We start from the raw sequence: 13,419 nt of genomic DNA, 5'->3' as shown, positions 1-13,419 counted from the left end.
CCATAAGGAAGTACACACGCCCAGTCATTTTGATGTGTATCTTCCACTGGTGTTGTTCTTCCTGTAACCAGCAGAGGAGGTCTAAATCAAGGAACATTTTGACTGAATAAGATCAAAAAGGGCAGTATGTTCCCCTAAACAACTGTACGGAATCACTAGTCATAATCATGTGGGAACAGAATATTACGAATCGCATACAGGGTGACATTTTGTGCACTTATAAATTATGCTCGGCTCTTTTTTAGGTTTGATCAAATTATTTTGTCACTGGTAAATACTGTATATCACTAAGAGCTTTTAAGACTTCATCTGAAATCGTGACCTTAATAATCCCCATCTTTAATTTTATCAGAAACATTTTAAAAGATGACTGGCACTATTACTCACAGTTCTTGTGCCCTGTTCAGACTACTTTTTATAAAAAATGATTTTTTAAAATGATATTTTTTATACCTGAGTGCAATGACGAACATGTAAACAAGTAAAATTCTAAATTAACTTTTTTCCACTTCAAACTTTGTTTCTCTGAGTTAATTTGACTTGAAAAAATGTTGTAAAAAAAGTTTAAATATAGAAAATAATTTATAACATCCTCCATAAAATAACCCTCCAAATAAATAAACTAAAGGAATTAGGGGAAGTCATAAAATATCAATCTGATACTAAAATGTTAAGTACATTTTTGAGCCTTGGAGTCTCTCAGACCTCAAACAAAACATTGGGGTTAAATCTTAAAAAATTAATCTTTCTGATTTTTACATCAAAGATAAAGAATTAAACAGGCTGAATTTACCCAGATGTACTTTAGGTATTTAAACAAGTTCTGAACAGCTTTGTGAATTTAGCTTCAGAGTCTCTTGACCTTTTTTTTTTTTTTTTTACACCACAAGAACAGGATCAGGCAAATTGCCCAGATTCACTGCACTCTCGTAAGTGGCTCAAAGTTGACATTATAAAACACATCCGTGAACACTTTAGCGGTTCTGTGTTTGATTAGCATGACTGGGTTCGTGTTTTGATTAAAGGAAGCTCGTGAGTAAAGTGCTGACCATAAACGATTTCCTCATTGCATCAAAGTCACGCGGAAGCAGTAAAACGGGCCCTTTAACATCCCCATTTATAGAGCCACAACTTAATGAACAAGCCATAACAAGGCAATAAAGAAGTAAAACAGGACTAATCGAACATTTTAAAATAACTTTCAATAACAGCACAATCGTATATCAGATCATTATTTAATCAATGATCATAAAGTTAGAAATGCAATACATTAGCTGTATTTTCCTATGTTCAAACTGATGATCTGTTAAGCATCTCATAATGTTTGGTTCATGAAAATTAATATAAAGTGTTAGCAACTAATTTTTTTTTTCCTTGCAGGAAATTGCTTTACTTGCAATTGTAACTGACATTTTCTAACAATATAATTCATATTCATACATAATTCATTATGCGAGAATCATAGTTTAGAAAGGCTCATTCCTGGGGGGAAAAAATATCCCTGTAAAAATAACCTTTTTCTACTTTAAAAAGGTGGAGGTGAACGTTAGGAAAATGAATAAAGTGAAAAAGATGAATAGAACTTGCTTATGCAACCGGAAGCTTCTACTCTAAACTTAACTGTCTCATATGCTTTCTCAAACATGAAACAGAAATATCAATTGAATAAACAAATGCTATTGTGACTGCTCGCCAATTGCCGTTTACTGTACATGTCAGATTTCAGTCAATTATAACTACAGTATAAAATGTATATAAAAATGTGGCATAAAAATAAACTTCCACATTGTAGTTACAAGTTACTAATTTCAAAGGCATAATACCATACTCACGGTCAAATTCATTTCTAGGTTGCAAGTGAACAGAGAGTGTAGAAAAAATGTTTGTAATCTTTTGATGAAAGTTAACTTGAAGCTCAAATCTTATGTAAACACACCAATGCATTTCTCGTATATAAAATCATTCACCTAGCAATTTAATTTGTTTCAAACACTATGACCTTTTGGTGAAATCACTGTCCATCAATTATTGTACGACAAGATAAGTACAAACAATGCGTAATGAACTTGTCGCACTTTTTTTTACAAGATCAAAAAATCCTAATCAAATGTAGTAGAATTTAAACTCATAAGACAATATTTTGTACACAAAATAATTAGTTTTACAATATATTACATAAAGATGTATGACACAAATATACAAAAAAGGTTTGGCAACAAAATGATCCATCCACAGGGTAAAATTTGATCTTTCAGTCAGCGGAAAGTGAGGTAAAATGTCCCGATTTTCATGTCAGGTCTTTTAAGACGTGAGTGAAGGCACATTATAATTTTTTTTTTCGAACTTGGACACCCAGTGATTGTAAACATTGTCTTTTTGTACATCCACAGAGCAGTACTAGTCCATATCGTAGCACTTCCGCTCATGCGAGGTGATACATGCTGTACCCTAAAGGTGTTCCATACAGCCCCACTGGAGCAACAGGCAGTAAAGGCCTCTGGTAGGGGTACGACTGGCCATAGAGTGAGACCGCCGAATGAAGTTGGGTCCCAAGAGGAAGAGGCAGACTGAAATTGGGGTGCAGGGCAGGTTTGGCAGTCAGTTTGAGCTTTTCCAGCTCGGCCTCTTGCAGACGCTTGGCCTTGGCCCGTCGGTTCTGGAACCAGATCTTGACCTGGGTCTCTGTGAGGGTGAGGGAGCTGGAGAATTCTGCTCGTTCTGCGATGGACAAGTACTGTTTCTGTCTGAACTTTCGCTCCAAGGCCAAGAGCTGTGAGGTGGTGAATGGTGTACGGGGTTTGCGGTTGGTCTTGTGCTTGCGGAGAGGACAGGGACTTACCTGGCCTGTGTTGAGGAAAAAAAGGTTTAAACAGAAATGTAGCAAAATGAATAATTTTAGGTTGGTCTAAAAATAGATTTTAAACTCTAAAAATGTAAGTACCTTGTAAAACGAATGCTTTAATAATAGTGTTTTCATAGTTAAAATAATGCATAGAGTACATTTTAAACAAACCTACAGGAATGTATGTGTTTTATGTGAATTCTTTGTTTTATTTTTATTTTTTTACTTGATAAAAAATGGCAAAAAAATCAAATAATGCAATTATTAGCATGCTTTGTTATATATATGGAGTTACATATAGTATACATACAATGTGGAGTTACTACACATTATTATTCTGCTTAATAATTAGCCTACAACAACAACAACAAAAGTGTTTCATTTATTTTATTTCATAATATTGTTGTGTTCTTAATTCTAAGAGTTTTTTCTAAATAAAATGTGAACTTGCAGAGCAGTGGGCCCTCATGTATCTCTAGTTTCTATTAAATTTATCTTTCCAGTCTCTATAAAATTTGATTTTGCTTTAGTTGCAAGATGCCTAATGAGAAATAACCAACAGTTAAATATGTAATATTTATAAAAACCCTAAAACACACTTGTCTGCATAGAAGAGAGCAACAAAAATAGCCTAGCTGCAAGATTTTGTGACACTTATTGACTTTATTTATTTTTAAGTTTAAAGCATAAGCAGTTAGTTCAAAAAGTTAAATTGCTTACGAGTTTGAGCGTATCTAGAGTTCATAACCCACGATGTACAGTCATCCGGCTCAGGGGACTCCGATTTGACGGGTGAGGTCTGTATAAAGTGCTTTGGTATTCCAGCCGAACCACAAGAATCCCTGATCTCTGGCTTTGCAAACTGACTGGAAACATCCTCACGCCTTTTTTCAAAGTCCTTACTGGGTTTGTGGCTGGATATAAGAGACTCCACGCTGAACGGATGGCTTGACACTTGAAATTTGCGCTGCTCCATGTCCCGATCTCCGTCTGATTCCTTCAAGCTCGCGGACGCGGACATCCTCCTCGCGACTAGCCTCTGGACGCCCGAACTTCAAACTCACTCTGACGTCTCATGCAAAAAGCATGAAGCCTTTGATGCCTTGAAGCACGCGGCCACAACAGAACTTTCAGCCAATCAGAGCGCTGCCAAAATGAGGCGCGCGCTTCGTTGCTATAGCAGCACACGGCAACGGTAAAACTTTTAGCCAATGAGAACACTGCTGAATTAGGGATTGGTTTACTGAGTTTGTAAGTAAGTGTCACTCATTATGATTGACAAAATGACAGCGACAGATTTATGGAAAGATTCTGCAATTTTGGTGAGTAAGGCCATGGATAAAATAAGAAAGAAAGATAACAACGAGCAGTAATTATTATGAATTTAACATATTTATAGTGACTTGAATGTTGTATTTTTAAAATTTATTAGAGTTTGTAGTTCTGTTACTGTATGGGTAGTTTCAACAAACAACATGACAGTTTGTTTCCCGAAATTCGTAATCCAGCAGCTTCAGACAGTTTGACTTGTGGCACTTTTGTTTTAATGTTTTCTATAAATGACCACTGTGAAATATCCTTACATTATACACACACACACACACACACACACACACACACACACATATATATATATATATATATATATATATATATATATATATATATATATATATATATATATATATATATAGGGGTGTAATGGTACACAAAAGTCACGGTTCGGTACGATTTCAGTACAACAGGAATTTTTTTTGCTTTAATAAAGCCCTAATTACTGCTTATTAATAGCTAGCAAGGTGGTTGTTAAGTTTAGGTATTGGTTAGGATTATGGGATGTAGAATATGGTCATGCAGAATTAACATCTGCTTTATAAGTAATAAACAGCAAATATCCTAGTAATATGCATGCTAATAAGCAAATAATAGTGAGAACTGGACCCTAAACTAAAGTGTTGCCGAACAAAGGAACAAATTCACAATGCTAGGTTTATTTTATTTTATTTTGTACATACAGTAGGGCAAATCACAGTTTGTTGGTACAGTACAGCCTAGTGTATTAAGCACTAAACAGAATGCACTCTTGCATAGGTCTTTTTTTTTCAGTATTTAGTCAGCTGCAAAACTGAAAAGCATCTTGTGTTATAAAAGTACAAAATAAATAGAATAATGAAAAATAATACTTGTGCATTAGGAGAGTTACATTAAGCTCCACTTAAAGGTGCAATATGTAAGATTTTTGCAGTAAAATATCCAAAAACCACTAAGCCAGTGTTATATAATATGTTCACTTGAGTACTTACAATATCCCAAATGTTTCCAACTATTTGTAAATCGTGAGAAAATTGCAATTTTAACCAAGGACGTGTGAGGAGTCGCCTGTCAATTGCGTCATACCCGCGTTATCCTCGGTTTCCGTTTTATTTTGTAGAAACCATGGAAACACCAAAGATGCTTTAATATTGACATGTTTTAATAGACAAGGGAACAACTGTTTTGATACATTTACAGACAGAAAACGAATTATTGTTATATAGCTCAACTTGTTTAGTCTTATTGTTTAAAACTAATTTTCTTGATTTTTTTGCGAGTATCATGCTTTACCTTGACTCAGAGAAAAACACTATTTTGTCAAATAGCTAAAATAGCATAATCAGATGCAGCTTTATTTTTAGTAACAGTAATACAGCATTTTCTCCATCATACAATACGTTTTAAAGTGAATTGCATGCCATTTATCAACACAAGCCATTCAGCATTTAATATGATATTCTAAAATCGATCTATCTTACTGCAGTGTGTAACAGTGTCTCACAGCAGCCGCCGAGCGAACGCACAGAGTAACGTTATAACATCATTTTCAACACTCTCAAATGTATCTAATATGATAAACAGAGCTGTGTTACCTCATACTCATGACCGGAAAAGCAGAAGCAGCGCCGGCGGCTGTCGCATAATAAAAGTTCTGCTACTCGTGAGGCGTGTGTTGCGCAATCGCTCCAGCGGCCTCGTTCAGCTCCCACAACACTCGGTCCTGTTCTGCTTCATACTACAGTAACGTTAATAATCACATCCGTGAACATGATTTGTTGTCCCTAGTCCTATCCCTATTCTTTTGCACCGTACGTTCAGGTGGAGACCACATGTCCACAAGACTCCGCGCTCAAACTTGACATCATCAAACTGCGCCTTTGTTTTGAATAGGCCTCTAGGGACCTTTAGCGGACAGAAATCCTACATACTGCACCTTTAAGCTATATTTAAACATTCAAAGCATAAGCCAAACCTAACCCTTTATTTTTCTATGCAAACAGTTGAGTGAGCAAGCAGTATTCTCCTTTGTCCATTAGTGCCGAAAGACACATTCGATTCTAGTGGACTTTGTTTTCAAGCGCTCAAGTCTTTCACGCATATGCTGTTCTTCTGCTCTTTTTCCTGTTGTGGCGGTTAGCAAATAGTGTTGCATTACCACGCGCGCCCCCTTCTGGACGGGAGCGTGGATCGCCGTGACTGTCTGTATTTGTCACCTGATTGCATGCTGATTTCTTGTTTTATCAGTTTTTAAGTATGTATTTAGGACACAAGCATTTTTTTTTTTCCATTGTTGGTCTGCTAACTATTAATGCAATAGTGTGTGAATGCCCCGTTACATCTTACTGTAGTACCAGTACAGTATGTTTGTTCTACTGAAAAATAAAAACACAATCCTTTACAAACCAAGATGCTATTGATAAAGTATATTCTAAGATCTACAAACAGTAAAATGTGAAAGAATAATCAAACAGAAGCCTAGACAAATACAAGAAACGGTGCTTGAGGCATTACAATGCAATGTATCATTACTATCCAAGGTTTAAATTATTTGCTTAAAAGTTCTATTTGTCTAGTTTCTTTGCACGCCATCTAATCTCCTTGGAAAAAAAGTATTTGTTCCTGGCAACAGCGCGGTAAGCTGCTAACGAAAGCATTAGGGTGCTTACTCTTCAAACACAAGTTATTTTCGAAGTATCACAAATTACCGCTTTGAGAGATCTCTCATGAAATGGATGTCTTGTGGACACTGAGGCTGTACAGTAATAAGACATTTAACCGAGATAGATTGCTTTTGGTCTCGTCCTAGATGGGGGAATTGTTTGTAACCATAACACTTACGGTATTTGGGCAATCACACTTAAAATAAACATCACCCTTCTTCTTTTGTAATGAATAGGAGCAGCAATCAGCTGCTTGTTGGACTGGTCTTTATGTGTGTTTGTATGTGCACTAATGCTGCAGGGTGAGATTCTGCTAGCTTGTCGTTCCCAGGAGCCTCAGCGCGTTTATTAAGCAGGGTGATTTCACAGACAATCTGAGGTTTGTGAAGGCGCCAGTGAGCGGGGAGATGAAAGGCGCCTCTCCTCGGGGGAGAAACTGTGGCAGTTTAGCGGCTCCACTCAGGAGGAGTCGCCTCCCTGTACACACATACACACACACGCAAACACACACACATGCACACACTCAGCCGTCACGCCCCTGCCCTTAGGCACCTTGTCGAGCACAATCCAACTCTTTGCGTAGATGGACTGAGAAAGACTGCTAAACTGTAGTGATAGATGAGAAGGACGTACGTTTGCAGTTGAGTATCATGGGAGCTGACAGGAGACATATGAGAAATATTCACCGTGAGAGAGAGAAGAAAAAGTGATGTTATGCTTTAAATATTGCGTTCAAAAGAGATGCAGGAAAATCACCCTTTAGGATAAGCCTTTTTGAAATTGACCAACACATCCTCTTTCCTTCCTGCCTGATCTCTTTGACCTTTATAGATAAAACGGAGGCAGTTTTGCTAGAGAGTACAGAAAATGTCAAAAAGAGTGCTCCTAGTTTTTCTGGTATGTTTGGACACACCTTGAGCATTGTAATTATGGGCTCAGCTTTGGAATGCTTGTGTAGGCATTTACATTTCTTCAATCTAACAATATGTTTACACATCTATTTGCGCAGCTTTACACACGCTATGATGCACCAAATCAAACTTGTCACCTGGCCATATCATTTCTTGATCTTTCTTTACTTAATAATGATTTCTGTCAACTAAACATGATAGAGATTGGCAAATGTTAACTACCTACCTTTTGGTTCAAATGTGAACATTTCATTGTTCAAAAGTAATATGATATTTTGCCAACTTTACAGTGCATCACCATTGGTTAGTTTTTAAACCATAATCATAGTTAAAATCGAATACTCCCAGGACAAGTACAAGGGTCAAAGGGCATGAAGTAAGAAAGTGCAATGTGAATCTCTTTTTTGAAGAGAGCAATTTATGTATTGTCTTTGAACTAAGATAATGCAGTGAATAAGGGATCACAAGCCTTGTCTCACTAATTACACTGCATGACAAGACTTGGCACAGGTGACAGCAACTGTCATCACTTTGTTTTTATTAGTACCTTATTAGGCTTCCGGAGCCTTCTCTTATGAGCAAACATTTGCTGTAATGAGAGAAAATTGCTACCCACCAAAGGAGGATGGCGCCAGCTTCAATTAGCTCAAGGGAGGAAGGTATTACTTAGAGGCAAATAAATTATCATGTAATATAAAAAATGATTCTCTCAATACATGATAGGTCCCCTGTTGTCAAAGTCTACCTTTTGTTGACGCAAATAATTGCTGACTAAATGGTTTTTTTTTTAAGAACTGAAAATGTAACTGTTGCTTTAAAAGGATGGTATGTTTCCTCTTGTAAAGTTTTGAACCTGTATAATGGATTTGAATTAGGTACTTTTTTTTCCTTGCCTTCGGCTTGCTCACTAGGAGTTTACATACACATTAATGAATAATCTCTCAATGTAGTTTTACATGTAAATTAAAGGATTAGTTCACCTCAGAATTAAAATAATAATTTCCTGATAATTCACTCACTCCCATGCCATCCAAGATGTTTATGTCTTTCTTTCTTCAGCTGAAAAGAAATAAAGGTTTTTGAGGAAAACGTTTCAGGATTTTTCTCCATATAGTGTACTTCAATACAACGTGTTGAAGGTCCAAATTGCAAGTTCAGTGCAGCTTCTGGGGGTTCTACACGATCCCAGCTGAGGAATAAGGGTCTTATCTAGCAAAACAATCGGTAATTTTCTAAAAAATAAAAAATAAAAATGTATATACTTTTTAAATTGAAATGCTAGTCTTGCACTAGCTCCACAATGCGGCATGCATTACGTAATCACGTTGGAAAGGTCACATGTGATGTAGATGGAAGTACCGATCCAGTGTCTACAAAGCGAACGTGCAAAAACGGCAAAGTTAATGTCAAACAGCCTTTACAAAAAAAGGTAAACCAACGATGTCAGATGACTTTGAAGTTGGAGGAGAAAATGAGAAAATGAGTTTTCCGTCTACCGCGGTACTTCCACCTACGTCACGCGTGACCTTTCCAACGCAATTACGTAATGCTTGACGCAATGCAGAGTGCAAGACTAGCATTTGTTTTTAAAAAGTATATAATTTTTTTTTTTTTTTTTAGAAAATGGACGATTGTTTCACTAGATAAGACCCTTATTTCTCGGCTGGGATTGTGAAGAACCCTTGAAGGTGCATTGAAACTGCAATATGGACCTTTAACCTGTGAAGTCCACTATATGGAGAAAAATCTTGGAATGTTTTCCTCAAAAAAACTTAATTTCTTTTTGACTGGAGACAGAAAGACATAAACATCTTGGATGACATGGGGGTGAGTAAATTATCAGGATATTTTAATTCTGAAGTCAAATAATCCTTTAAGTCATAATTACTGCAATATTATTCTTTAAAACACAATATGCATTGTGAAAAGTGCTGAATAATTATTTTATAATTTGACTTGATATCCAAAAAAATCTTGCAATATGTTTCTAATATACTGCTGGTTATTATATATGGAAATGTATGTATATATTATTTTATTTTATTAATTTTGCAAAGACTCCAGCATCCCCGACACACTATGCAGGACAAGCGATTTGGAAAATGGATAGATGGATTGTTTTTTTGTTTGTTTTTTTTTTTTATCAAGAAAAGTAGTTTTGAGATACATGGTCATATGGTCGTAATCAGTGTATCCCCACACTGATTGTAAATGAATGCAAAGTAATGACTTAAACTTTCAAATCCTTAATAAAAAAACTCAACTGTTAAGCTTTATGTACAAGACATCCATACAGAGAAGGACCAAACAAACACTGTTATGGCTGGCCTCTTCCTGGTTCTGGGTTCTCTTATTGGATCCCTGGAGATGTGCCATGCTTTGTAATCACAGGTTGCCGCCATGCCAGATCCCTGAACCGATGAAGCTATTAGGGTTCATGACTCACCCACCTTCATGACTAAAGTTTCCGTGTAAACGCCCACAAGTAAATGAAGGGGCCCTTTCGCGACCTCTCATTTCTCTCAGACAGTGACTGAGCAATGCACGGAAGCCTTGATTTATGAGGAGGGTTTACAACACTGAGACAGGCTTTTAATTTAGGTCGAGGCCCTAGCTTGGCGTAATTGTTTTTTAAATGTAGGGAATGGTACAAAAAATATCAGTTGCCACAGCAAAGCGTGAAGAAGAATTACCCCTGGAGATATCCGCTCAAGTTCTTCCATCACCTTAAGTTGGACTCATTGTTAACTTGAATGGTGTCGGTTCACCTCGAGGAACTCTACAGAATAATGTGTGGTTTCTAAATATGGACACTGAAGGAATTAGAATGTAATCTAAAACAACGAAACAGACCAAGACTGTTATTCACAAATGCGGTCACAATAAACCCTCTAGACCCAAACACAAACAGGGCACGCCATGTCACCCGACACCTGGACAGCGGGTGTCCCCTTCATTAATGCGATCCTTCCTGCCCCCCAGCCCAAGCAGACGTTTGCCTCCGACCCCAACAACATTTAATGAGAGAGAGACGCCAGGCACAGTGGGGCAAGTCAGAGTGGGAGGGACTCCCCCCAGTCTCCTCACTAGAATGGACCCTCAATAGGAGCAGACTGCCACAGGGGTCTGTCAGGAACTCTCCGCCCACAAGTTCAAATGTCAGTGCCCCGGCATGCGCCCTCAGAAAAAAAGAAAGAAAGAACTTTAGTGGTTTGCTGCCTGTCGTCTAATTGACTGGCAGGCCTGCAAATGAGCAATTCTCTGCTTGTTTTGGTGGACAGTTTCCAGTTAATCAAGGTCCGACAGCAATGAATTGTCAATCTACATTCTTCTTCGCATTTCTTGTAAACATGTAGCATTATTTTGAAAATCTCTTACAGAGTTGGAGGTTAAAAAAAACTAAGGAAACATTGACTGATTTGTAATTTTTTGTTCAGTCATTGTCCAGTCATTGAATCAGAGAAGTAGCCACTTAGCCATGACAGCCCGAGAGTTGTATAATTGGGTGTATATTAGATGTGACAGGTCAGCTCGAGTGTGTTTGTTGTGCGGTTTGGTGCAAGTGGAGGGGTAAGTGAGTGGTGACAGTGTGTCGTGTTAGCAGAGGGAGTCGCTCCGGGATGGTCAGGTTGATTTCATTAAGGTGATGGGACACATGTGCCCCCTTTTTCATCTGCTCTTCGGCCCCCTGCTACTCAGAGTCTTTCAAGTCCTGCTGTCTCCCGATCTGAAGATAATTGTTCACTGTAATACTAGTCAGGAAATGAGCTGATCAACTCCAGATGGATAGACAAGGGGAAGGGGAACGACAGAAAGGAAAAGAGAGACAGCGAGAGAGAAAGGGGAAGAGACAGGGCAGTAGAACTTTGTCTCTTTAAGTCATACATGAAATATTAATGTTGATACTCTGAGAACCCTTGATACCACTTGGCTTTAAAAGCTAAGACAAAGAGTTCATTACTTTAAGGTTGGCCTGCAGTCCACAACATAGATTGTCATATCAATACTGTGAATTCTGATTGGATGAACTGTTGTAAAATGCTGATATACTCACAGTGCTACAATCTGTAATAAAATACCAAGTTGCTATATTAATTTCCAACAGTAAACAGCCAACAGTTAGACAAAAGAGATTTAAACTTTTTTTTGTTATATGACAATCACATTAAAACTGACTACTTTATTGCCTTCAAACGTTATTCAGATTATATTGTTTGGCCCTTGTCCTGGGTCCACTGTTAAACTGTGATTTACAAAGAGTTGAATAAACATAACCCATTTCAGTATTTATTTCAAAAACTAAATAGGAAATGTCAAGAAAACAAAGAAATCAAGGTAAATATCATTTTGAAACATAATGAATTGAATATTTTAATTGTGCTTCATTCCCAATCAAGTTGTAATAGTGTCTTTTTATACAAAAAGTGTAAAATTACATGACGAAGTGATAGCTATGAAATTAGCTTTAGCAAGACAAATGAGTGTTATTATATTCCAAAATATTATTCAAACTTATGTTATATTCATGGTTCAGGTTTTTTTTTCTCCACCATTTTATTGTTCGCCATTTGAAAATTGTTAGTTTTTAATAGCAAAAGTAATAGCACACCACTCCTCAACAAACCCAGCCTGTTTAAATATTAGTATGTAACATTTATAAAAAACATACTTTTTTGTACATTTGGATAGATACAGAAACATACAATTTGGATGTAGAAATGTAAAATATTTACAAATTTTCTTTTTGCTACATTATAGACATATTTTAGATCCCTTAGCCCTACCCCCAAACCTTAATATAACCACTTTTATAGAGACTATAAAAAGACAGAAACAAAAAATGTAACAGGCAGAAAAATTTACAATGACAATTTTCAATATCACATATATTTCAATATACAAACAGATATTTCTGAGCCACTTATTCAACTCTGGCCTCTAAAACTAACCCTGACCATTTTTTAAAAATATATATAAGAAAACTGCAATGAGAAAAATGTGTGAGATATGGAGTAGAAATTTAGTTGTTAATTGCTGCAAATCATATGCCCTCTGTGAAGGCGTGAATATCTCATTCAAACACATACACTACATGATGCATCTCAAAATTGGGGATGAAGCATGCAAGTGTCACGATCATGTCCTGTCATGTCTCAGTCATGTCTAGTTTCATTTTCTGTCACTGTTTTGCCTGAGTTCTAGTTCATTGTTTGTTATCATAGTTTCTAATTAGTCTCGCACCTGTTGCTTGTTCTGTTGATTGCATTCTCTGTGTATTTAAGCCCTTAGTTTCTTCTGTTTAGTGTTCATCGTTGTCAATGTTTAATGTGTAGTTGCTATGTTCATTCTCCATGTTCATTAAAGTCTCTAGTATCCTGTTAATCTTGCATTTTGATCTTCTTTGGATTTAACTTCATGTGACAAAATGAGTGAGAGAAAAAAAAATATGGACTTACCAGGATTACTGCCTGTGCATATTCTATTATGTCTAACTCAACACCACTATAAAGGCCAAGTTGTCCATGGACGGTCCTTGAGGGAGTTTCGTGGAGTTTGTGGAGTGGGAGCCAAGTCAACCTGCAGCAATGCCCACAGCAGAGCAGCCTGAGCCCACAGCAGACTCAGAGCCCGAGCCCAAAGCAAAGTCTGATCAGGTGCATGAGCCGGCTACAGTGTCCGTAACAGAGGGCAT

At 37.1% G+C, this 13,419-nt stretch overlaps 1 protein-coding gene across 1 annotated transcript; it reads right to left on the bottom strand.

The window, feature by feature from the left end:
• Positions 1 to 1,219: 1,219 nt before the first annotated feature.
• On the bottom strand, positions 1,220 to 3,961 carry msx2b (muscle segment homeobox 2b). Its single transcript, XM_048165616.1, has 2 exons — positions 3,563 to 3,961; positions 1,220 to 2,844 (listed from the first exon to the last, which is right to left on the bottom strand). The coding sequence occupies exons 1-2, from the start codon at positions 3,861 to 3,863 to the stop codon at positions 2,423 to 2,425; spliced, it is 723 nt and encodes a 240-aa protein (XP_048021573.1). The 5' UTR covers positions 3,864 to 3,961; the 3' UTR covers positions 1,220 to 2,422.
• Positions 3,962 to 13,419: the final 9,458 nt, after the last annotated feature.

The sequence above is a fragment of the Megalobrama amblycephala genome, linkage group LG18, assembly GCF_018812025.1.
Source record: "Megalobrama amblycephala isolate DHTTF-2021 linkage group LG18, ASM1881202v1, whole genome shotgun sequence".
NCBI classification, from domain to species: Eukaryota; Metazoa; Chordata; class Actinopteri; order Cypriniformes; family Xenocyprididae; genus Megalobrama; species Megalobrama amblycephala.
Note: the sequence above shows the minus strand (reverse complement) of the source record. Positions and strands in the feature narration are given on the sequence as shown.

What these genes read in the sequence shown, in the direction of transcription:
- msx2b (XM_048165616.1), bottom strand. Translation starts at nt 3,863, where the DNA reads ATGTCCGCGTCCGCGAGCTTGAAGGAATCAGACGGAGATCGGGACATG. An exon ending in CTCTAGATACGCTCAAACTC is followed by an intron (nt 2,845 to 3,562) that starts GTAAGCAATTTA and finishes TCCTCAACACAG; the next exon opens with GCCAGGTAAGTCCCTGTCCT.